Source organism: Nannobrachium achirus, assembly GCF_963921795.1.
Source record: "Nannobrachium achirus genome assembly, chromosome: 10".
Taxonomy (NCBI): domain Eukaryota; kingdom Metazoa; phylum Chordata; class Actinopteri; order Myctophiformes; family Myctophidae; genus Nannobrachium; species Nannobrachium achirus.
Genome location: NC_137819.1, coordinates 47582793 through 47609291, shown reverse-complemented (window position 1 = coordinate 47609291; position 26499 = coordinate 47582793). Strand labels below are relative to the sequence as shown.

At 41.4% G+C, this 26499-nt stretch overlaps 1 protein-coding gene across 1 annotated transcript in view; it reads right to left on the bottom strand.

Annotated features, from left to right (window-relative positions):
* slc25a13 (solute carrier family 25 member 13) overlaps window positions 1-23395 on the bottom strand; it is a gene marked incomplete at both ends in the record, with an annotated part of 82331 nt that extends 58936 nt beyond the window's left edge. Inside the window, 5 exons of the mRNA XM_080735552.1 lie at window positions 2665-2804; window positions 8731-8846; window positions 20035-20177; window positions 20329-20382; window positions 23384-23395. Coding sequence (XP_080591678.1) covers window positions 2665-2804; window positions 8731-8846; window positions 20035-20177; window positions 20329-20382; window positions 23384-23395 — 465 coding nt within the window. The remainder of the gene's footprint in view (window positions 1-2664; window positions 2805-8730; window positions 8847-20034; window positions 20178-20328; window positions 20383-23383) is intronic.
* Window positions 23396-26499: the final 3104 nt, after the last annotated feature.

The window sequence follows — 26499 nt, the reverse complement described above, 5'->3', positions numbered from 1 at the left end:
CGGTTTAACCATTATTTTATACTTTGGCTATTCAAAAATAGCAGATCTACAAGCTTTTAGCGCAGTACCGAGTGCGGCACTACAAGCTTGTACTGTAGATCTGCTATTTTTGAAAAATCGTGGAGATTTGTTAAAGTCTTTGAATCTATATTTTTAAACATTTAAACTCATATATCTTTGCATCTGGGGGGGTCCCTGGACCAACATATTTTGAAAAGGTTTGAGCACCACTGACACAGAAACATAGGTTTTTCAGAAAACTGCTAAATAACCCATTAAGACAGGGGTTTTCAGGCCAAGGACCCCTTAGCTGCGAGAGAGATGAAGCAGGGACCCCCACAACCTTTTCATAGATTCCATATAGTTTCATTGTTTGACAGCACAATCATCAGTGTATTTTGGATTCATGTCAATTTGTGTTTTCAGATATTTAACCACTTGAACCATCAACACTTAATAAACTTGACCTTTCACTTTACTTAGTGTCCTCTTCTTTCCCTCTACACCAAACCTCTTTGCCGAAAATAGCCAAACTACAAGCTCACAACGCCTCGCAGCGTGAGGCGTTTTGAGCTTGTAGATCTGCTATTTTTGGCTAAAGTTCTCAGAATATGGACGTTAGGGTTAATATAAATAAAGGAGAAAAAAAGGTTTCTACCACACAAAGATTTGGAGGACCCCCTGTAGTAACTCTGAGGACCCCCTGTTGAAGACCCTTGCATTAAGATTACAAAATGTCTTCTAAATCCTAACAGAGGACTGTGATAGACAAAGTGAGCATCAGGTTGACAGAATAAAAGAAAAGACAGCATGTGAGATGGACGGAGGAGAGTGAGTGGAAATGACATCCACGCGCGCGCGTGTGTGTGTGTCCCTGTCTGCCCACTTTGTCCCTGTCTGCCCACTTATGTGCGAGACAGGGCAGAACAGACAGATCTAGACATGGGATCCAGAGGCCCAGTGACTCTGCTCCTTCCATTAAGGATGTGGTTCTCTGCTCCTGTTCTGGGGAACCCAGAGAACTACTGCTTTTCATCGAAGACATCTAATCAGAAATGTAGGTCAATGTAGACCTATGACTACTTTCCTAGTTTTTGAAATGGCTACCGATACAGGATTGGCAAAAAAGAGATCAATCACTGCTTTTTACAGCAGGATATATATTTTCTGCATAAGGTAGCTTATACCATTACCATTTATTTTATTTTTTGTTTAAAATATAATGACAGATCTTTTCCTGTACGGGCTGTGCTTAAAACAGAGAACATTATGACACTTAAAGGAGTAGTTCACCCCCCAAATGACTTTTTTTCCCTATTGATTACTCATGCCATGGATACTTGGTTTTTGTCACATTCCTAAGACAATAACTAAATTAAAATAAAATAAAAAGTAAATTTACCCTGGCGGTTTCCCCATCCAGTGCCAATGTGCATCCGCGTACCCATCCGGAATCAATGGGGGTAAATTTACTATAATCACATTTTTGTCTTAGGAATGCGACAAATACAAAAACAATATTATTGAACTTAAGTCTCTATAGCATGAGCAATCAATAGAAAAGTCATTTTGGGGGTGAACTACTCCTTTAAACTGTTATATTCAGCCTGGCTGCCTGCCTTTTGACCAGCTAGTATACAGCAGTGGTTCTCAACCTGTGGGGTCCCCAAATTATTGTCGGGGGTCCCCAGATGATTAACTTGATGTGCAACTTTGTTTTCTCAATCAACAGTAAACAAACCAACATAAAGTTTAAGTGTATAGACTAGAGGTTATCTGCACATTTCTTAAGTGACACTTGAAGGACTTTTTAATACATCTAAAATGACAAATTAAACATTGGCCAAATTGTCACATATTTGAGACAGAAATTGTGTAAATAGCCGATCTACATGCTCACAACGCCTCGCAGCGCGAGGTGTTGTGAGCATGTAGATCTGCTATTTTCACAACAGAACCATCTTATATTACATTTGTAAACTGCAGCCAGCGGTATTTGTTTGTCACCAACAGACCAAATGCAGCACTCCAATTGGCTATAACGTCCCCCAGTCCAGGGGATCTTAACGTCCGCCCAGCCCATGGATCTGTAACCCTACACCAGCCCATACAACAAGCCTGCACCAGCCTGCAAGCAGCTGTTGTCACGGTTACGCTCCACCCAGCCCACGCTGCCCACGCCCAGCCCACTCAATCTCAGAGGCAGCTGATCCACACAAGAAAGATTTGCGGACAACACCGGAAGTGCGTCCGGCGGTCAAATATGTCCGACCGGAAACGTGCGCTGCGGCACAATAGTTCCGCCACAAAAGTTCCCCCCCATTTTTTTTATTTTTATTTATTTTTATTTATTTTTTTTAACTTTTTTTTTATTATTTAACTAGATGTGAGCGGGCCGAAGGCCCGCAAACCTCTAGTGTTATACAAAATGTAATTCCTCAACTCTTAGTGCTCGTCAGGGTGGGGGGTCCCAAGTTCAAATATTATATTATTTTGGGGGTCACAGCCTGAAAAGGTTGACGACCACTGGTATACAGTATTAGTCAAACTCTACCTGGGGGACACCAAGTGAATGCCAGTACATTCGCTGGCATAATGGGAAACCAGCAGTGAAGTGGGTTCCCCAGGTCCGTGGTCCAGAGGTGACCGCTACAGCAAACTCACCAGCAGAAACTGGGTGAACTCTCCATAGTTCAGCTGCTTGTTCCGCTCCGTGCCGAAGTGCAGTCGCATGAACTCACAGTCCCAGTTGAAGGGGATGTGTTGGTGTATGGTGGTCTGACTGAACACCTGCTTCGCGTCCTCTGTGGGGTGGATGAGAAGGGGGAGGGGGGGGTATACATCATCACCTTAACCAGTGTTTCCCAAAGTGTTTCCCCTCCGAAAAAAAATAAAATAATAATTTTACATGAATTGAAAGATTTTCCTTCTAAGTAATTCATAAATAAATAATCTAAAAATCGAATAAATAAATTGTGAGGAGTTATTTATTGTGAGCTTGTAGATCTGTTGTTTTCACTAGTTTGGGTCCCGGGCAAGCGTCTAATTTAGCTTTTGGGTCACAAGCCAAAAAGTTTGGGAACCACTGATCTTAACGATAAAGGCTGAACAAGCCTACATCTGGATAGGGAAAACAGGACATGCCAACCCCAAAGATGGCATTGTGTCAAGTGTTTAATGGGTCTAATCACACATAAATATATAAATTTCACAAATCAGCGGGGAGTGACAAATTAATTAAGCTGTCAGACAACACATCATTTCAAATCCCTTCACGTTACTAGGTGACCCGGCGGTTACAAAGTTATGGGTTATATTTAAGTAATAATATATAACATAAACAACGTGAATATGTGACCCGGTTTACAATGATTAGCAACAAAATTCACCCACAAGATTCAACCACAATTTTGACCATAACCTCTCAGGCATAGTGTAGTGGTGGGTTATATAGTGATGGAGAATGTCAATGTATGTATGTATTGAGTTCCAATTCTACCCTGTAACAATGCATACACATTTTGCATCTAAGGTCTTTCCCATGAAAGATTTATCCATTTTCACCTTGCATTTTCTAAGTCTCATAACAAGATTTTCATCATTCTTCACTTACTTCGCATACTGTACTGCGTGTGAGTATGCATATTTATAAGGGAAACATTAGCGAGTCATAACCCCCCCAACCCCCCTCCTATACTGCGGGAGGTTCATGATTATATTTGACAAAATGTCCACTTCAATCCCGATGGGGGCAAATCTGTTGGAATTAATTACGATTGAGACTTAAGTTCCTAAACTCACAGCGGGTCTTAAATGATACGTGACAGTGCAGGGTTAAAGCTGCGTAAGGGCCCAGGTTGTTCGTGGCTCTACGCTTGGAAGGAAAAAAGTTGCTCCGTCTGTCTGAGCCTCTCTGAGCCTCTGCAGCCAGTAGGAGACAGAGACACTGAACATGAGCCCCAAATTATAGCCTTACTAAAGAAACAAAAACAAACCAACAGAGCGACCTGTTTCTTATTACCAAACAAGCTGCGTCGCTGAACGAGCAGAGAGAAAGCAAGAGAGAGAGAGAGAGAGAGAGAGAGAGGGGAGAAAGGGAGAGAAACAACATTTCTTTGACAAAATCTCGAGAAATTGTAGGGAAAGCGAGAAAGGGAGGCAATTTTTATTTCAGTCAGGCTGTACTTTTTTGGAACAAGACAGGTCCGCCGCGGGTTTTTACACTTTAATGAGGCAATAAATATACAGCCTTTAACTCTTTAACCCTCAAATACCGGGAACGCGCCCGAGTCGCGTTCGATTTTAACCACTGTAACCGTTATTTTATGCTTTAACTATTGAAAAATAGCAGATATACAAGCTCACAGCGCGGCACCGAGTGCCGCGCTGCGAGCTTGTAGATCTGCTATTTTTTTTTTATCGTGAAAATGTGTGCAAGCCTTTGAATATCTTTGACCCGATCTTTGACCCGACTTCCAAATCCTTCCTCTAAATCAGTGGTTCTCAAACCTTTTCATGTCAAGGACCCCCAAAATTACATTTATATGGCCGCAGACCCCCCCAACTCAAAATATGTTATTCCAGGGACCCCCCAGAAGCAGAGATTTGAGTTGGAAAAGTTTGTTTGAAAAATATATATTGAAAAATTTGCACACATTTTCACGATTTTTCAAGCGTTAAATAATTCTAGGCCTACATGGATTAAAGGATAGGTGCAGGCAGCACTGCTACAGAACCAGAGAGTTTATATTATCAGCTTTTATGGAGCTGTCAACACCATGGCCTCTTTTTTCTGTTGTTTCTCGGGGTGTTTTTCAACACTACTCTTTTTATCTTTCTGGCTCCGATACAACTACAGTAACTGCACTTCATGTGCTACGTTCTGTGCCCTGTTTTTATGAACTCTAGATTCCAGCAAATTATGGATTCATTATTTGTAGAAGCAGTAAAAAAAAAAAAAGAAGGAAAAACTTGCATTCAACCCCTTGTTGTTTAGAAATGCTGCGTGCTTTGCCCCGCTTGTACTTAATTGAAATTACTCGGGTTATTATCGAATAAAAACGGCTTTACAGAAAAAATGAAATAAAATGAAATCAGAGTGCAGCCATTTATTGCTTGGAAAAACAAACTGGGCTTTAATGCAAACTTAAGCCACGGCAATTAATGCTTTTAATAGGTAATAAAGCAGGGAGTTGTTATTTTGGTTGACTTGGAGAGAGGCCCTTTCATCTAATGAGCGCCAAAGAGAACTGGAGAGGGGCCGAGAAACGAGAGGAATTCTGCAACACATCACAATAAAGCAACTTTGACAAGTCCATAGTCTCAGTCACAAGTTATTTGCTTTCAGTGAAATGGTTCGGCCCCGATGCGAGTGGCAGACACAGTCAGTGTTTGTGCATGGCAGGGACGTGCTGGGCCCCTAATTCAGCCCGGGAAAAAGAGTTGGAGAGGCCCTCATTGCGCTCAAACATTTGCCATTTCAGATCAAGTGACAAAGCCAGTGGGCCAATTACATGAGTTATATTTCGTCGTTGTCGTGTGGAAACCTTGTATGTCCAAAACCGTTTGTTTTGTATTTATCATTTAAAAAATGAATTAAACTAGTGAAAACAGCCGATCTACAAGCACACAACGCCTCGCACCGCGATGCGTTGTGTGCTTGTAGATCTGCTGTTTTCACTACTTTTGTGCGACGGCCTTGTATGATGAAGCAGGGCTTTGCTTCGCGAAAGAATTTACACATTTGAAACTTGGAGATACGAGGTTTCTGCCCGACAGTGACGATTTACTTTGTTGGCCGCCCAGCCCCCAAAATGGAACAAAGGCAGACATTTTATTTTTAATTATTTCCTAATGGCCGGCCTGGACCGGCCGGGAATGAACAGGCCATTCGGGAGTTGTCCCGCTTTTCCCAAATGGCCAGCACGTCCCTGGTGCATGGTGTAATGCGCGTAATGTTTTTCATGCAATTTTCCACTTGTGCGCAAAGGCACATATTGCTCATTGGCATTGGGATATTCATTAACCTTTGGAAGAGGCAGAAAAACAACAGACCTTTTAATTGCCACTGAGACAACGTCACTCTAATTGAGCCTTTTAAATATGAAAATTTACATATGTGCATATATAATCAACTGCAATGATCTTCCTCCCCGTCGACAGCGACAATTAAAAGGAAATCCGCGCGTACTCTCTTCCCTGCTTTTCCGAGCAAGACGTGTGTGGTGCATTTCAAATCAACCCTAATGTACCGGGACCTCACACACCTACAGAAGCCTGGCATTAGGCTTGTTTAAATCAATTAGACCGGGTACACATTATTGCGTATTATCATTTCATGCTTTAACGATTGAAAAATAGCAGATATACAAGCTCACAGCGCGGCACCGAGTGCCGCGCTGCGAGCTTGTAGATCTGCTATTTTTGAAAAATCGTGAACATTTAAATTTTGACCCGATTCTATAAGTGTCTTTTGAATCCTTCTAAGGTTTTTGAAAAACCTATGTTTCTATGTCAGCAATCTGGCTAGCCATTGTCAAAAAAAAAATCCTTTTCACTTAACTGGAGCTCAGTTAGTCTGTTCTTGAGAGACTACTATGTGTCAGTGGTTCTCAAACTTTTTCATGTGAAGGACCCCCAAAATGATATGTATTTGGCCACGCACCCCAATCTCAAAACATTTCGTTCCAGGGACCACCCAGAAGCAAAATTTGAGTTCCAAACGTTTGCTTCAAAAATACATATATTCAATAATGTGCACAAATTTTCATGATTTTTCAAAAATAGCAGATCTACAAGCTCGCAGCGCGGCGCGCTGTGAGCTTGTATATCTGCTATTTTTCAATAGTTAAAGCATTCAATAATTTTAGACCTAAATGGGTTAAATCAATTAGGCAAATGTGAAATATGCAACAAGTACAAATGTCTTCTCTTCCCACCTCAGGGTTCCAGCCAGGCTTCAGAGTAATGCTGCCAATCACAGCCGCACACAAACATACAGTGATCTATCTCACCCTACACCTCTTCCTCTCACCCACAGCACTCACAGCCACCCTTGGCCACAAACCAAATGCAGGGAGGCTGACAATTATTTGTTTGCACTTCAAATTAAAGTTAAAATGCTTGTTTTTAATTGCGTCACCTATGTATCCATAGGATATCCTGCTGTTCAAAGCAGAACAGATTATCTGAGATCAGACACCTATTATTTATAGTAAAAGAATGTGTTGGCATTAAACTGATTCAAGGACACAAGGGCAATTATGGCTTGGAAACTATATTACTATTGTGTCAATACATTTGAATTAAATGTCAAACAGACTGCAAAATACAGTATATGTTGCCATAGGTTACTCTGTTTTCAATTCACCCTTTTGGTCCCTGACTGACTAGTCTCGCGTAGCCAGACAACTATTCCACAATCTCCAAATGCTATATAGTCTGGAACTACAGCTCCTGAACGGCGTTACTTAAAGTTATACCATGTAACTTTTTTTATAAAACAAATCTTAAAATTGTCCTAACTGTTAAATCGCTAAAGTTTTAGAACACCCACTCCGTTATTTTCAGCTTCTAAAGCCTTCTCTTTATATGTTTTCTATGATCCTGGCCGGCGTCCGGTTTTCGTGGAAAAATAACGTCATCTGCATCATCTGTATACGTTGTGTATACGTTGGCCAATCACATCGCGGATCATACACACATGATACACTACCGGCCAATCACAGCTTATCTGCCGTGTCTTCAGGAAGTAGCCTCGCTCAGCTACAGTGTTTACCATGGTGAAGGATTCTTAACCTCTTAATCCCCAAATCCTGGCCAGAAAATTACGTTCTACCATGCGTTCTACACCTCCACGGATTCGTATCGGTCGCGGTGGTTTGCGGCGCCGCTCCGGTGGTCCGCGGCGGTGGTCCGCGACGACTCCGGGCGAAAAACGGCCGAAAAAAGCAATACCGCTACTGACCACTAGTTTAGCAACTTACACAGTATAGCTTTAAGTAATGTACTTACTGTAAGTACAATTCTGAGGTATATGTACTTTACTTGAGTATTTCCAATTAAAAATACTTTTACTCCTACTCCACTACATCTCAGATCCAAATATTGTACTTTTACTCCACTAAATTTATTGGAAAACTTTACTAGTTACTTTGCAGATATAACTTATATTATTATAAAATACCACTTTAGCCCTATTTTATACCTTGGCTATTTGAAAATAGCTGATCTACAAGCTCACAACGGAAACGGGAACTCACAACGGGAACTCACAACGCGTTGCATCGCGACGCATTGTGAGCTTGTAGAGCTTGTAGAGCTTTTACTTTTGGTACTTTAAGTACATTTTGATGCCAACACTTTCATACTTTGATTCAATTGCATTTTGAATTCCAGACTTTTACTTGTAACAGAGTATTTCTGTATTGATAATTTTACTTGAAGCAGTGAAAAACAAGGTAAATCTGTCAAATCTGTTAGCGTGGGTGAGTGCGTGTGTGGTCGTGACAGAAAATAGACGTTGTGAGCTTGTAGATCGTCTATTTTGTGCGCGGTCCCGTACAACTGACGAAGAATACTACGCAGTAACTCGCTCCGTTTTCAGAGCGTTTGTAGAAAGACCATGTGACCTACTGTAGCATAATGTTAAACTTCGTATCGTGACATCCGCATCCTAAGTAAAATATGTGAGTACTTTTTCCACCACTGGATGCGGCCCGGGCTACTTACCAAACGTGACCATCCCGTTCCCCGTTTTGTCAAACAACAGGAATGCCACCATGAAGAGGGCATCTGGGGCACAGAGCACCGACTCAAACGCAACAAACTCCTGGAAGCAAATCAACCTGAGACAGAGGATAGAGAGAAAAGAGAGGAGTGGATGTAAAAGATTGTAAAATACTGTTAAGTCTCTTACACGTTCTATGTGCCAGTATTGGAAAACCCTATTGAAAAACCAAAGTATAAAATGTGAGTCAGCAATATCTCTACAACACTGTCCATAACCATAGAAATGATTTGTTCAGTACAAAAATACACAACAAAACTAATTCTTAAAATATGCAATGATACAACGGTTTTAACACCCAAAATATTATATGACCATAGTTTCTATCACACAGCATCAAACTGGTACACTTGCAACAGTGTATCATTCAGCCTTGAGCATAATTCAACAAGTAATTTAGCCCAGTAGCCTATTATTCTACTTCTAATATCATAAACTCAGACTGTAAGAAAACAGAGCATTTTTTTAAAAGCTCAGCGTGTGCCGCCTGTCTAACTTGGCAGCTGGCACAGAGGGTGAAATGTACCCCAAAAAAAGAAGAGAAAAAAAGAAGGCAGGGCAGTTAGCTGGAAGCCAACTAAGGAAATCCTTCAATATAAACTTAACACAATACGAACCGTGGTGAAATGTCTAAACGGGCCACGGCACAGGAAGACATTGAGCGGTAGCTTAGATGCACTGGAATTAGCATCAACAACACTGTAAGCAGTGTTGGCAGCGTTAGCGGCTGCCAGTAAATAAAGACCCTATTACAGTAGCCGTTTGGGTGTTATAGTATGTTGTGCGTGCGTGCATGATTTGGGTGTGCACAACTGTGCATGCAGGCACACACAACTATTGTCTAACTCACTCTTTCTCCCAAGTCTTAAGTGTTCTATGCCAATGGTTCTCAACCTGTGGGTCGGGACCCCCAAATTATTTTGGGGGGTCCCCAGATGATTAACTTCATGTGCAACATTGTTTTCTCACTCAACAGTAAACAAACCAACATAACATTTAAGTGTATAGAGGGTATCTGCAAATTCTAAAGTGACAATTTAAGGACTTTTTAATACCTCTGAAATGACAAATGAAACATTGGCCAAACTGTCAAATATTAGAGGCAGAAATTGTGAAAATAACCGATCTACATGCTCACAACGCCTCGCAACGCGAGCCGTTGTGAGCATGTAGATCTGCTATTTTCACAATAGAACCGTGTTATACAAAATGTAATGACTCAACTCTTGAGTGCTTGTCAGGGTGGGGGGAGGGGTCCCCAGTTAAAATATGATTATTTTGGGGGTCGCGGCCTGAAAAGGTTGAGAACCACTGTTCTATGCAACAATAATACTGAGGAAAAAACCATATGCATCATAATCAACAAGATAAGAATAAACAGGTGGGTGTATGATATGAACCCACTGGGACCCCCAATGCGAGAACTGTGAGGACACAATCTACATGTTGTCCTAATCCTGGCCAGAGTCCCCTCAAGTCCATTATGAATTTCACAAATGGATAGGATAATTACAGGAGGGGGGTCAGCGCTAACGAGCAGTCCCTGAGCATCTACCTATTAAATCTATTTCAATTTATGGAGGTGGGGGTGTAGCAATGAGTACATTTTTTGCTGGCCACACAAATTAATTATGTTACTGATGAAATTCAGAGGAAAGAGAGAGAGAGAGTGTGTGTGTGTGTGTGTGTGTGTGTGTGTGTGTGTGCGTGCGTGCGTGCGTGCGTGCGTGCGTGCGTGCACACCAGAGAGAGACATGGACGTATGGCTGTTCATTCATGGATGTACGTGTGCATGCATGCTCATATCTGTGTGAGTGTAAATATCTCAAAGTGTGCAAGTTAACTGAACAAGCAATTGTGTGTGTGTGTGTGTGTGTGTGTGTGTGTGTGTGTGTGTGTGTGTGTGTGTGTGTGTGTGTGTGAGAGAGAGAGAGAGAGAGAGAGAGAGAAACCAGAAAAAAACACACAGAAATGGAGAGAGAATGAGCCTGCGTGTCATGATTTTCCTTTCTCTGCCCGTGGCACTCGAAAATAGAAAATACATTTAAATCATCAGTTGAAATTTCAATCCAAGACTAATTGTTGTATTAACTAGCCAGGCGGTCTGAGCATTACTGAACCCCAGAACAATGAGCGTTCCTCTCAGACGGACAGACGTTCTTTGAAGAGAAGTCGAGTTGATAAGTGTGTTTACACTGGGAAGAGGCTACAGGTCAATAGAACTCCTAACTGGTTCAATACCATTAGGAGAAGGCGCGCTCTCTGCAGGACTCTTGTGGAGAGGTCTGTAGTTTCTTTGGGTGCAGATTCTAGTAGAACTCAGAAAGAAGGGAATATCCGCACTCTCTTGAATATTGACTTTTAAAAGTATTTATTTATTTAAACATATTTAGAGAAACGGACGCGTTTCGGCCTACTGGCCTTCCTCAGCGTTTCAAACGCTGAGGAAGGCCAGTAGGCCGAAACGCGTCCGTTTAATAAGCTTAGTCTTTTCTAGGATCTCCTTTTAGTAGACCTTGTACCAGTGAACTGTACCGTCATGAAACTGTACCTTTTCCTATGCAAACTTCTAATAAAGTCTTCAATCAATCAATCAAATCAGTGCCCAGCATTGGTCTAACCAATCGTGTTCAGAGCCCACCCCTTGGAAAATGATAATTCTGCTCGCAAGTCCAGACTAATATCCAATACGCAGTGAGGAATTAGTATGAGCAACGCTATGAACGCTTGCCTGCGCACGTCCGACTCCGCTGGTTTGGGTAGGTTCATTCACAATAACGGGGCGGCTGTTTTGACACACACTGTCCGCAGCCGGTGTGCTCCCCATAAGACGGCTAGTCCAAGATACCCCTTTAAAATGTTACCTTAAAATATAGACGCCATGGTGGCTCACGTTCCTTGAGTTTGAATGTGACTCGAGGCTCTTTAATTGCCTCCATTTCTCAATCGCCTCTCAATGTGTATTAAATAAAAATAAATGCAAAACATAAAGATTCCCAGAGAGATGGAAGGACACCCAAAAAATGTTTTGTTTTTAGTTTTTTCACACACATTAGTTTACATGAATGCCTGTCTCTCTGTCTGTGTCTGCCTAGACATGGATAATGAGGATAGGAGTGTAACTGAGAGCAGTGAGGATTGGCCCGTGGTTTAGACCGGCGAGACCACGCAGAGAAGATCCAGGGGGCATTACCATAAAATATACACACTATACAGTACGTGTACCTGCTCATACAAGTACACACTCGAACGAATGGAATAGATATGTGGGCATATTACACACACAAATACCATAAATGTGCATTTGCATATGCTGTACACACAGTAACACATACTGGCATACACAGTACACAAACACACACATACACATACACATGCCCACTCAGTTCTCAAGCCAAGGATGAAGCTTATGATGGTTGATTAGCAGCGCCATGACGACTACAAAACAATTACGATGGGAGGAGAAGCCATCGCTCGACTATGCAGCGCCGACCCCATCGAGACGCTCAATAATCAAATCAACAGACAGCATCTCCCAACCATCAACTGCTATGGCATGTCTCCAGGCTCTCCTCTATGCATGTACACACAGTCAAACTGCATGGTCCAACTGTGCACAAAGGGGCTAATGTGATACCGCAGCCAAGTCCGCATGAGTACACTTAATGCATTCCCTGGGCTTTGTTGAGTCTTCAAATTGACTACAACCGTCGAGCCGTGACGTGTATCATTCTCATATTCCTACAGTTTATGGAGCTCTGGCGAGACTCTGATGGACCGGGCACTCGGACAATCGGGTCACAAAACTTCAGATGAGAGCTTCTACATCATGGGTCTTCAACAGGGGGTCCTCAGAGTTACTACAGGGGGTCCTTCAAATCTTTGAGTGATAGAAACTTTTTTTTCCTTCGTTTTTCATATTAACCATTTGAACCCTAGTGTCCATAGAACTTTAGCCAAAAATAGCATATCTACAACGCCTCGTGCGGCGAGGGGTTGTGGGCTTGTAGATCGGCTATTTTTGGCAAAGAGCTTTGGTGTAGAGGGGGAAAAGAGCAGACTAAGTACAGAGTGAAAGGTCAAGTTTATTAAGTATTGACGGTTCAAGTGGTGTCATATCTGATAACACAAATTGACATAAATCCAAAATACACTGACGATTGTGCTGTCAAACAATGAAACTATATGGAATCTATGATAAGGTAGTGGGGGTCCCTGCTTCATCTCTCTCTCAACTAAGGGGTCCTTGGCCTGAAAACGTTGAAGACCCCTGAATCTACATAGATGCAAGAGGCAAACATCTCTCGCAGTCTAGCGCACTGTACGACTCTGAAAAACGATGGCCTGAAAGATCACCATTGTTCTTTGAGCCGACCTCAGTCCGCTGTGAGGACTCTCCTGACACCCAGGCTGTGATACCTTTGTTTTTCCTTCATCCTCTCTCTGTCATCTCCCCTGCAGGTGTCTTAATAGGCTCCTTCAGAAACGCAAGAGGAGAGCTGGGGGTCTGGAAGTGTTGTTTACAAGCAGCGTAAGTGCATGGTGTGGGCCTAGGGCGAGGCGGCGGGCCGACGGCCCTGCTTGCTTGATGGTAAAGGGAGGAACGGGGGGGGGGTTGGGGGAGTTGAGCGACTTCAATCAGACCTAGGGATGGGACGATGTGAAAATGTCATATCACGATTATTGTGATATCGCGACAATCAAAATCCATTATCCTGGGGCGGAACATTTGACAAGAAATAGCAGATCTACAAGCTCACAACGCGTCACGTTGCGACGCGTTGTGAGCTTGTACATCGGCTATTTGATACAATGAAAAAAGACTGTATCAAGTATGTATATTATAAGTACCTTTTATCAATTATAGAGGGTTTAAGTTGTACCAGATATGCAGCTCGGCAAATAAAAGGTGAAACGATCTCAGTGCGTGACGGAGGACGATATCACGATATATTCAATCTCCACAATACGATTATCGTGAGATAAACGATAAGACCGCTTATCGTCCCATCCCTAATCAGTCCTCGTCTCTCCGGCATCCTAGCGTTGTTGCCGGACGAGCCTTCCGTCCGCCTGGCTCGAGCTCAGGAGCACATCACACAAACGCACATCGACATGCACTGGACCGCGATATCTGCTCCGCCGTGTTTCGAGTGTGAACACCCACCAGTTTCAGTCCACAATGCCCGCGGCAGCCCCGCTGACTGCAATTTTCCCAGCATGCCGTCTTAAAGTTGTTGTTGTTGTTGTTTTTTTAATGCTTTTCAAGAGTCTATAGGTGCCTGGGTATTTTTTTCACACTCACCCACCAACAGGGTGGGAGAGATGGAGAAGAGGCCTGTGCGGGTGATTTAAAGAGAAACAGAGGGAGCTCTGTGTCCAGGTTAGGGGGAGAGAGAGAGAGAGATAAACAGAACTGGGGGAAGCCATAACGGCAAAAAAAGGAGAGGACAGTGTGAAAGAGATGGAAGATGACTCAGAATGCAAGGATCAAAGCATCGACTGTCTAATTCTTCTTGGTAGTCGGCGAACGCGTCCAACAACTCTACGAGCCTCAGACACAGACACAACGCCTTCTTCGACAAGCCCACCACCCCCGCCTGAGTAGCAGGGGGCTGGGGGGGGGGGGCATATAAGAGGGAGAAAAGTGATTTCTACAGAACAGATTGTTATGGCTGTCACCATATCACCAGACTTTTACACACAGTCACCAGCAAGGGGCAGGCGGAGAAATGCATTATGCTGTTTGTTTATACATCTCCCAAACACACATTTTTGCATAATTATGTAGGCTGTCGGGCCAAAACCTTGCATCTCCATTTGCAACTTTTTTTTATGTTTTCTGTTTTGATATTAATGCACTACTTCGTCGTTCAAAAGTGTTGCACAAAAGTAGCAAAAATGGGTTGTCACATCGCAACACGTTGTGAGCTTGTATTCTAGCTAATAGTGGTTATTGGCAAATTTCTATTTTATTTTTATTTTTTAAGTGAAAGTGGCCGTGGGTTTTAGAAATATTTAACCAACCAGTAAGACTCCCTAATCAGGAGATAAGCAACCGTCACGTTGCATACACAAACTTTAGAAGGCAATCGTAGCCAATCAGGAGGGAATATGGGAAATGGGACAGATCCAAGTTGATGACATGACTTTAGAGATACTGTGTACCGCTTTGCGTGATTTTAGGCCAAAATCTGTAGGAGCAGTGTCCAAAAATGTGTTTTGCAAAAGTCGTCCTGATGGTGGCGCTAGAAGAGGGCCATGTGAGCTTGTGACTAAATAATAACTACATGGTTCTTTTTCTATATCGTTTTTTACTCCTGCTTTCATGCACAAAAGAATGCACACACACACACACACACACACACACACACACACACACACACACACACACACACACACACACACACACACACACACACACACACACACACACACACACACACACACACACACACACACACACACACACACACAGTCCGACCCCCTCAGAACTCTATTACGCCACACTCATCTTGCTGAAATGGAGTCTTGTCCTACCTGTGCAAAACAGCAGCAGACACATTAGCTTTAGAAAAAAGCATGCACATATACCCAGCAAAGTTTATTGTTTACGACTTATTTGCATGTGAGCTGTGAGCAAAATCAAAATACAGCTGCTAAAGTGGTTTGTTTTCTTGCTCCCATTTCTTTTCATGACGCTCCGCGCGGCAGGTGCTTGAAAAACAATGCATTTGTGTTTTCAGCTAGCATTAAGGGGCTGATGCTGACATCCCCGCGCCTGCATGCCTATTGTTTTTCATTTTTCCCGGCTCATATATGCCAGCCTGTAATGTAATCATCCAGTCTCATTGTCTAACCTAATTATTCAGATTTTAGAATAACAAAAAGAAAAGCAGAACAAATTTGAGTAAGAGTATAACAAGGCCCTCACCATCATGTCAACTGTAAACAAACAGGCCCGAATCAAAAACCTTGCTCTTTATTGTATTATCTCTCAAATACCTGGAACGCACCCGAGTCGCGTGAGATTTTAACCACTTTAACCATTATTTTCTGCTTTAACTATTGAAAAATAGCAGATATACAAGCTTACAGCGTGGCACCGAGGGCCGCGCTGCAAGCTTGTAGATCTGCTATTTTTGAAAAATCGTGAAAATGCGTGCAAGTCTTTGAATATCTTTGACCCGATCTTTGACCCGACTTCTAAATCCTTCCTTTAAATCATTGGTTCTCAAACTTTTTCATGTCAAGGACCCCCAAAATTACATGTATTTGGCCGCGGACCCCCATCTCAAAACATGTTGTTCCAAGGACCCCCCAGATGCAAATATTTGAGTTACAAATGTTCGCTTTTAAAAAGATATATTCAAAACATGCAAAAAAAACAATCACGATTTTTTTTAAATAGCAGATCTACAAGCTCGCAGCGCGGCACTCGGTGCCGCGCTGTGAGCTTGTATATCTGCTATTTTTCACTGGTTAAAGCAGTCAATAATTCTAGGCCTTAAGGCCTAAAAGGGTTATTTGAAAACCTGTGATCAGTAGGAGAGACACGTTTTTTTTCCATTTTGCCCCGATGTCATTTCAAATCCCCTGCACAGAGCCAAAATGAGCTTTAGATACAGAGTTTGAGCAATGGGCTCCTAATAGATTTAGCCCCTTAATAACACTGATGCCACAGTCACCATTTATCCCGCTCCAAAGCCACACAATGCATGGGAGTGCTGCTGAATAGCATGGGCAATTACAGTGCATGAGTGTGCGTGCGTGCGTGTGTGCAGGGGCGTCACACCAAATTCTGGGCCCTGGGTACAAGGATTCACTGCGGGCCCCCCATGAATGTTCTTCATAGGGGGAGGGGATTTAAACCATTTAGACTGGGAACGCATTATTTTGTGCTTTAACTAGTGAAAAATAGAAGATATACAAGCTCACAACGCGGCACCGAGACCGAGTGCTGCGCTGCGAGCTTGTAGATTTGCTATTTTTGAAAAATTGTGAATATGTGTAAGTCTTTGAATATTTCAAATCCTTCTAAGGTTTTTTGAAAAACCTATGTTTGTATATCAAACTTTTTCACTTGAAAGACCCCCAAAATGATATGTATTTGGCCACGGACCCCCATCTCAAAATATTTAGTTCCAGGGAACCCCAGAAGCAAACTTTGAGTTAAAAAATACATATATTCAAAGATTTGCACACATTTTCACGACTTTAGTGCCGCGCTGTGAGATTGCAGATCTGCTATTTTTAAATAGCCAAAGTATAAAATAATGAAGGCCCCTTCCAACTTGGGCCCTAGTAACTCAGTCCCACTCCCCCCCCCCCCCCCCCCCCCGTTGTGACGCCCCTGTGTCTTTGCCTCACTATGTCGTGCTTTCCAACCTCACAACAGCACACGCCCCGCGTTCTACTTAAAGCAGATGTATTAATATGAAACTCTGCAGCCATGTGCACTTTGCTCTTTGCAGGAGCCCAGGTGGTTGCCATAGCAATATGTTGTTCTTTTCTTTCATTTTTTTGGCCTACCCTTACAATGTATCACCCATCATTACATATCATTAAAAACATACATATTAATGTAAAAAAACGGGGGGTGATGGGGTTTGAGTGGGAGGGGGAAGTGTGAAATTAGGGGTGAATCTACAAAGAAGAAGAGGGAAAAAAACACTTGAAAAGAGGCCTTTGGTGGATGGCTTGATGTTTCTTTGCACAATAATTCATATGAAAAACATCTATGCTTTTTTTTTACAACGAACAATTTGGTCAAATAATGTGTTTATAAAAATGGTAAATAATACTAGAATGATGGACATGCATGATCAAAGGGACGCATAATACATGTATTGCAGCTTTTGTGATGAAGTCAGCAACGTGTAAAAGTCCTGTGAGTGCCCGCTTTTCTCCTTTTCTGGGTCATGTCATAATAGACGAACATTCTGCAAAAATAGCACAACTACAAGCTCACAACGTGTCACAACAATACAAGTTGTGACTTGTGAGCTGGTAGATCAGCTATTTTGCGTACAACGAAATATATATAGGTTGATGTGGTTAACTCAAGAGTTAAATTAACACTCAATATTTTACTGTGACAGCTGGCTGGATAGATATTCCAAATGGTCATCTTTGGGTGTCCTGGTGGTTCAACCCATTAGGATTTGAACCACAAAGAAACAGGTCTAATCGCAACATCATGGATTCAAATCCAGCTTCTCTCTCTCATTGCTATCTACTCTATCCCTAATTCCATACAAATGAAACCAAATGGACCTGCAAGGTTCCATTTGGTTTCATTTGTATACTGTCAGAGTTACATCTATACTATAATTTTGCGAATGTCTGTCTGAGTGTCTGTCACAGCGTTTCTCCTCAGTGGCTGGAGCAATTGATCTGAAATCGCATCACCATTAGCATATGAACAGACCTGACATAACTGTGAAGCCCGTTTGTCACTTTCACAAATCATATGCTGTATATTAGCATTTTTATGGTGTAACTACTATCTATTCTGCATCTAGCATGAGGCATATCTATTCTGCATCTAGCATGGGGCAACATGTTTAACCAGCTCTGTGTGTGTGTGTGTGTGTGTGTGTGTGTGTGTGTGTGTGTGCGTGTGTGTGCGCGCGCGTGTGTGTGTGTGTGTGTGTGTGTGTGTGTGTGTGTGTGTGTGTGTGTGTGTGTGTGTGGGTGGGTGGGGGGGGGGGGTGTTGGCTGGCCCTCTTTCAGATGTTGTCATGTAGATCGGTACACAGTATCTCTGTAGCCTTTAAACGAAACGGGTATTTCTTACATTGATGCTCCTACATATTATCATGCAAGCACCAGAAAGTTACTTTCCATCCCTCATATACTGTGTGCACAGTGCACACCCCATAACCCACACACTGCACATCATTTCGGAGCTCATATCTTTGAACGGGTAAGGACTAGTACTTGTAAAGTTCAATTTAGACCTCCCAAAAGGAACCCAGAGAGTCTAGTTTTTGTCAAGTAACTTGAAAAATAACCATAAAAACCAACGTGAAAAAGAATCGTGATAAAATCGAGTATCGTGATACAGCTTGGGAAAATATCGTGATATTGTATTTTTCCATATCGCCCACCCCTACTCTGAGTTGAATGAACAGAATAGGGATTTTAAGGTGTATGGTGTGACTTGTATGATCTCTACATTTGGAATTATTTGCTACCAGCAGGGGCGTCACAAGGAGGGGAAAAGTGGGACTGAGTTACAAGGGCCCAAGGTGGAAGGGCCTGGAATTATTTTATACTTTAGCCATTGAAAAATAGCAGATCTACAAGCTCACAGCGCAATGTGCCGCGTTGCGAGCTTGTAGATCTGCTATTTTTGAAAAGTCGTGAAACCGTGTGCAAATCTTTGAATATACTGTATGTATTTTTGAAGCGAACATTTGTCAAAATCTTGCTTCTGGGGGGTCCCTGGAACTAAATATTTTGAGATGGGAGCACCATTTTTTTTTTTTGAGCACCATAGAAACATAGGTTTTTCAAAAAAAACTTAGAAGGATTTGAAATATTCAAAGACTTGCACAAATGTTCAAGATTTTTCAAAAATAGCGGATATCTGCTATTTTTCAATAGTTAATCCCATTTAGAATGGGTACACATTATTGTGTATCATTATTTTATGCTTTAACTATTGAAAAATAGCAGATATACAAGCTCACAGCGCTGCACCGAGTGCCGCGCTGCGAGCTTGTAGATCTGCTATTTTTGAAAAATCGTGAAAATTAGAATTTTGACCCGATTCTATAAGTGTCTTTTGAATCCTTCTAAGGTTTTTTTTTTTTTTTTAAACCTATGGTTTTTATGTCAGCAATCTGGCCAGCCATCAAAAGAAAAGGTCCTTTTCACTTAACTGGAGCTCAGTTAGTCTGTTCTTGAGAGACTACTATGTCAGTGGTGCTCAAACCTTTTCATGTGAAGGACCCCCAAAATTATATTTATTTGGCCACGGACCCCCATCTCAAAATATTTAGTTCCAGGGCCACCCAGAAGCAAAATCTGAGTTACAAACGTTTGCTTTGAAAATACATATTTAAGATTTGCACACATTTTCACGACTTTTTCAAAAATAGCAGATCTACAAGCTCGCAGCGCGGGCTTGTATATTTGCTATTTTTCAATAGTTAAAGCATTCAATAATCCCAGGCCTAAAGCACAAAATGCGAGTGAATCCTTGTACCCAGGGCCCAGAATGTGAACAGGTCACCTACCCATCTTTCTTCTGGTCCACCACCCCAGCCAGCAGAGCGGTGCCATCGTCAGATAGTTTGAGGTCTGTGTGGGCGTTGAGGAAGCGGGCCACAAAGTCTTCAGGTGACATGAAGTACTCATCATTCTTCTTGATGCTAGCGTACTGCAAAGGTGGAGAAGACCATGCTGATTTACAGATGCATGCTGCTAAAATAATGCTGAATCGGATGATAAAGATTGTGGCAAGAAAAACATTATTATGGTGTTTGTTTATTGTTTAGTTTTTTGAAGCGACACAAAAATGAAAATCCCACCTTTTCAAAAATGGATTTGAGCTCAGTTGGGTCAGCCCTCTTTGGCAGAACTACCTGGAAAAGTAAATGGTGAAATGGTAAATGTAAATGCATTTATAGCTCCTTTCTAGTCTTTCTGACCCTTTAAAGCAGTGGTTCTCAAAGTGGATTCCAGGGACTCTCTATGTTCCTTTAGGGGGCTCTTAATTGACCAATACAAGTCTGTAACTCTGACAGTATACAAATGGAACCAAATGGACCCTGATGGGTCCATTTGGTTCCATTTGTACACTGTCAGAGTTAAGGGAAGACCTTGAAATTTAAAGGTTTGAGAACCACTGCTTTAAAGCGTTTACACAGTGTACTTCACTTTCACACATTCATACACACATTCTCACACCAATGGCAGAGGAAACCATGCAAGGCGCAACGCTGCTCATCACAATAGGGGTTCGGTGGCTTGCTCTTGGCCAGTTCTACCCACTCTGCCATAGCTGAGTGGGCAGAGAGGTCGCCTAGGAAACACAGGGTCCCCGGTGTGGAAGTGTCCCAAGACACTTAACCCCTAACTGCACTGCCCGCCTCGGCCGCCTGCCCCTGTAGCTGCCCACTGCTCCTGATGCTTAGAATAGGTTAAATCATGGGTTTTCAACCAGTGGTCTGCGGCAGTGGTGCTTTGGTATTTTCTTTTCACTGCTCAAAGCAGGGACCCCCTCTACATATTGTATAAATGTCTATTACATTATGTCTATACATCTATTTCAGAGACCTGTTTGACAGCACTGTCATCAGTCTATGTTGGATTCGTGTTTTTAGTTAACTTGACCTTTCACTATGTACTTGGTCTGCTCTTTTTTACCTCTACACCAAACCTATTTGCCGATTGAGAGCTTGTAGATCTGCTATTTTTGGCTAAAGTTCTCCTCAGGATAGGGATGCGAGGGTTCAAGTTGTTAATTTAAAAGAATGATCCTATCACAAAGATTTGGCGGCCCCCCTGTAGTAACTCTGAGGACCCCCTAGAGGTCCCAGACCCCCTGTTGAAGACCCCTGGAAGAGTGACATTAGCAATAACACAGAAGATGATGCAAATGTTGGGAGCTTAGCTTGTGTGACATGACATCTGTAATCGTGTGTGATGTGACAAAGATAAATCTAAACCTGAATCTACTATAAAACTAAACTGGCCTCCTACCACGCACCAGGTATCCGGTAGAGTCGCCGGAAAGAAACTCGCAGAGATTTTTATTCTTCTTGTTTTACTGAGAATAAGGTTAGAAATAACTTTAGGATTACGCATGTATTTCTGGGGTTAACATTAGGAATAGGGTTAGGTTTTGGCACTGTTTTATTGAGGTTAGGTTTAGGAATAAGGTTAGGTTTAACTGTTTAGGCATAGTTTACAGAGGTATATAAGGATATAAAGGATCTAAATGGAAAATAACAAATAAGCCTTGCCTTACCCGAGTTTCCTTTAGTTGACATTGTATCAGTGAACTGTACTGTTGTGAAATTGTACCTTCTCCTATCCAAAACCTCTAATAAATACCAATCAATCAATCAATCAAAAGGCATAAACCATCAGCCCAGTCGAGTTTCTTTCCGGCGACTCTTCTGGTATTCCACACACCATCATAAAGACTTCCACACAAGACTGTAGACTAGTGACAATTGTCATCCTAAACCTCCTGCAACCAGGGGACCATAATTAACTCACTCTTGTGCACCTGCAGGAGGTTGCATGTCACACCCTGGTGATGCTAAGCAGTGGTGTAAAGTAACTATTAAGTACATTTACTTAAAGGGGCACTCCACCACTGTTCAACCTATCTTCATATAATAGGTCCTCACTAATGTTCAAGATAAAATATCACAATTTTTTTCTACTCAGTTTGGGTCTCATAGGAGAGCTGTGGGTGGGTCAAATCCTTCTACCGGTGACATCATCAATGGGAAATGCAAGCTAATAGAAACTGCAGGCTTTCTATTCTTGAAAAAGTTGCAATGTTAAAGTGGAAGCCATTGTTCTCGTGATAATAAAAATCTAAATATTTTTTGTCAAACGATGATGTCACCGGTAGAAGGATTTGACAGCTCTACTATGAGACCCAGACTGAATAGAAAAAAATTGTGCTATTTTATTATGAACATTAGTGAGGACCTATTATATGAAGACAGGTTGAAAAGTGGTGAACTACTCCTTTAAGTACTGTAAGTTTAATTTTGAGGTACTTCTACTCCAATACATCTCGGATCCAAATATTGTACTTTACTCCACTACATTTATTTGAGAACTTTAATTATTAGTTACTTTGTAGATTTTGAAAATATACACTATTAACCGCTTCAGCTTTATACACATTTCTGCCATTTGAAAATAGCATATCTACAAGGTCAGAGCTAGTAGATCTGCTATTTTCGAAAGATTTAATATTTCAATATTTTGAAAACTTGTGAAATGGGACATCCTGCATATTATGAGCACTTTCTTCTTTTGGTACTTTAAGTACATTTTGACACTGATACGGTACCTTTGTACTTTTACTCAATTAACTTTTCATTCCGGACTCTTACTTGTATTAGAGTAGGTTCTACACCGCAGCAATGGCAGCATTGATACTTTTACCTAAGTAAAACATTGGAGTACTTTTCCCACCACAAGGTTATCATTTCAGCCGGCTTTTTAATAGCAGACGCGGGCTATAGTGTAAATGGGAAGTAACCTAGTTGAAACCTTTAAATATATAGCCTAATGTTGTTGCGCTTCCACACTTTGACACAACGTTAGCCGGCTGGCTACTGGGCTACTGCATGTAAGTCCCAATGTCATTGCTGGGTGGCCCGCGGTGTTAACCTCCAATACATCCTCTTAGCAAAGCTAACGACCAGTTAGCAAGCAGCAGCCTCAGTCATCACTGCACAATGTCATCCTGTGCTTTCTGACAACAACATCCCCCCCGGTGTCCCTGCTGCTGCATGCGCAGATGTGAGACCACCTGCATCACTTTCAATGCGACGGCCGTTCAGATTAAACAACCCCGAAATCCTCAGGGTGGTTAAAAAAGAGCGAGCTTACCTTTGCTGCCATTCTATAGCAACAGCTTACACAGTGTCAATTTGTGCTGCCGGGTACACACTTCCTTGTGCTGTGCGTGACGACGTTCCCATGGTGATCATGTGCAGCGGATGAGAGAGGATCAGTGGCACGTGGTGCAGCCAGGGCAAGAGGAGGGAGGGGGCGGGGTGAGCAGCACGTGCGTTGGATAGGATATAGGAGTCAGTATGGACACATTGATGGATGGAATCCGATGGATGGATTGTTTGTTTGATGATCCGTGACCATGACCGTGACCGTGTCGTGTGTGTGTGTGTGTGTGTGTGTGTGTGTGTGTGTGTGTGTGTGTGTGTGTGTGTGTGTGTGTGTTAGACAGGGCTAACGGTGTAAAAACCTGATTAAAGGGTGTACCAAACTTTTCTCAATTGATTCTTATGTATTTTTTCCTGTAGAATCCATTTCTGCAATATACATTTTTATATTGCGCATAATTAATGAGATAATTAGCATTTTTGACTAATTATGCTAATTATCTCATTAATTATGCACAATACAACAATATACTTTTCAGAAATGGATTCTACGGGAAGAATTACATAAAGATCAACTGAGAAAAGTGTGGTAAACCCTTTTATCAATTTTTTATGAATTCTTTCCCGTTCTTTCTGCCCATGTGTCAAATTATTTGTAACATGGGTGGAAATGACAGGACAAACCCTATTTAAAAAATTATAAAAGGGTTTACCAAACTTTTCTCTGTTGATTCTTATGTATTTTTTCCTGTAGAATCCATTTCTGCAATAAACATTTTTGTATTGTGCATCATTAATGAGTTAATTAGCATATTTGAAGCATATTTGACATATGAGGGGAAATAACGAGTACAGTAGAGTACAGTAAGTTACAGTACAGTAAGGTACGGTACAGTACAGTACAGTAAGGTACAGTACTGTAAGGTACAGTAGAGTATAGTACAGTAAGATACAGTACAGCAAAGTACAGTAGGTTACAGTACAGTAAGGTACGGTACAGTACAGTACAGTACAGTACAGTAAGGTACAGTACTGTAAGGTACAGTAGAGTATAGTACAGTAAGATACAGTACAGCAAAGTACAGTAGAGTACAGTACAGTAAGATACAGTACAGCAAGGTACAGTAGAGTACAGTACAGTAAGGTACAGTAGAGTACAGTAAAGTACAGTAAGGTAAAGTAGAGTACAGTACAGTAAAGTACAGCAGAGTACAGTAAAGTACAGTACAGTAAAGTACAGTAAAGTACAGTAGAGTACAGTTGAGTACAGTACAGTAAGGTAAAGTACAGTAAGGTACAGTAGTGTACAGTCAAGTACAGTACATTAAATTACAGTAAAGTACAGTAAGGTACAGTACAGTACAGTACAGTACAGTACACACAGGGTATAGCTGCTCAGATTCACCGCTCCACTGTACCCTACCTTACTGTACTTTACCTTACTGTACCTTACTGCGCTGTACTGTACTGTACCTTACTGTACTGTACTTCGCAGTACTCTACTGTAACTTACTGTACTGTACTTGACTGTACCTTACTGCACTTTACCTTACTGTACTGTACTCAACTGTACTCTACTGTACTTTACTGTACTTTACTGTACTCTGCTATACCTTACTGTTCTGTACTCTACTGTACTTTACTGTACTCTGCTGTACCTTACTGTACTGTACTCTACTGTACCGTACCGTACCGTATTGTACTGTACTGTACCTTACTGTACTGTACTTTAATGTACTCTACTGTACCTAAGAGTACTGTAGTCCATTAAAAGAATTGTTATAGGGTTTGCCCTGTTATTTCCACCGATGTGTCAAATATGCTAATTATCTAATTATATATGCACAATACAAAAATGTACATGGCAGAAATGGATTCTAGAGGGAAAAATACATAAGGATCAACTGAGAAAGGTTTGTTAAACCCTTTTATCAAATTGTTATAGGGTTTGCCCTGTTATTTCCGCCCATGTGTCAAATATGCTAATTATCTCATTAATGATGCACAATACAAAAATGTATATTGCAGAAATGGATTCTACAGGAAAAAATACATAAGAATCAACTGAGAAAAGTTTGTTAAACCCCTTTATCAGATTGTTATAGGTTTTTCCTGTTGTTTCCCCTCATATGTCAAATATGCTTCAAATATGCTAATTAACTCATTAAAGGAGTAGTTCACCCCCAAAATGACTTTTTTTCTATTGATTACTCATGCCATGGAGACTAGAGTTCAATAATATTTTTTGTTTTTTGTCGCATTCCTAAGACAAAAATGTGATAACAATAAATTTACCCCCATTCGTTCCGGATGGTGACCCGTTTCAAAACGGGTCACCATCCGGAATCAATGGGGGTAAATTTACTATTTACTAATTTTTGTCTTAGGAATGTGACAAAAACCAAAAAATATTATTGAACTCTACTCTCCATGGCATGAGTAATCAATAGAAAAAAAATCATTTTGGGGGTGAACTACTCCTTTAATGATGCACAATACAAAAATGTATATTGCAGAAATGGATTCTACAGGAAAAAATACATAAGAATCAACAGAGAAAAGTTTGGTAAACCCTTTTATCATTTTTTAAATAGGGTTTGTCCTGTCATTTCCACCCGTTACAAATAATTTGACACATGGGCAGAAAGAACGGGAAAGAATTAATCAAAAATTGATAAAAGGGTCTACCACACTTTTCTCAGCTGACCTTTATGTAATTCTTCCCGTATAATCCATTTCTGCAAAGTATATTGTTGTATTGTGCATAATTAATGAGATAATTAGCATAATTAGTCAAAAATGCTAATTATCTCATTAATTATGCACGATATAAAAATTTATATTGCAGAAATGGATTCTACAGGAAAAAATACATAAGAATCAATTGAGAAAAGTTTGGTAGACCCTTTAATCAGGTTTTTACACCGTTAGCCCTGTCTATGTGTGTGTGTGTGTGTGTGCGTGCGTGTGCGTGTGCGTGTGTGTGTGTGGTCCTTATCTTTGATTGATTGAATACATTTATTTGTCAAAAATGTAAACAGCATGTGGTACATATTGATTGATTGATTTGATTGAATACTTTATTAGCAGTTCGCATAGGAAAAG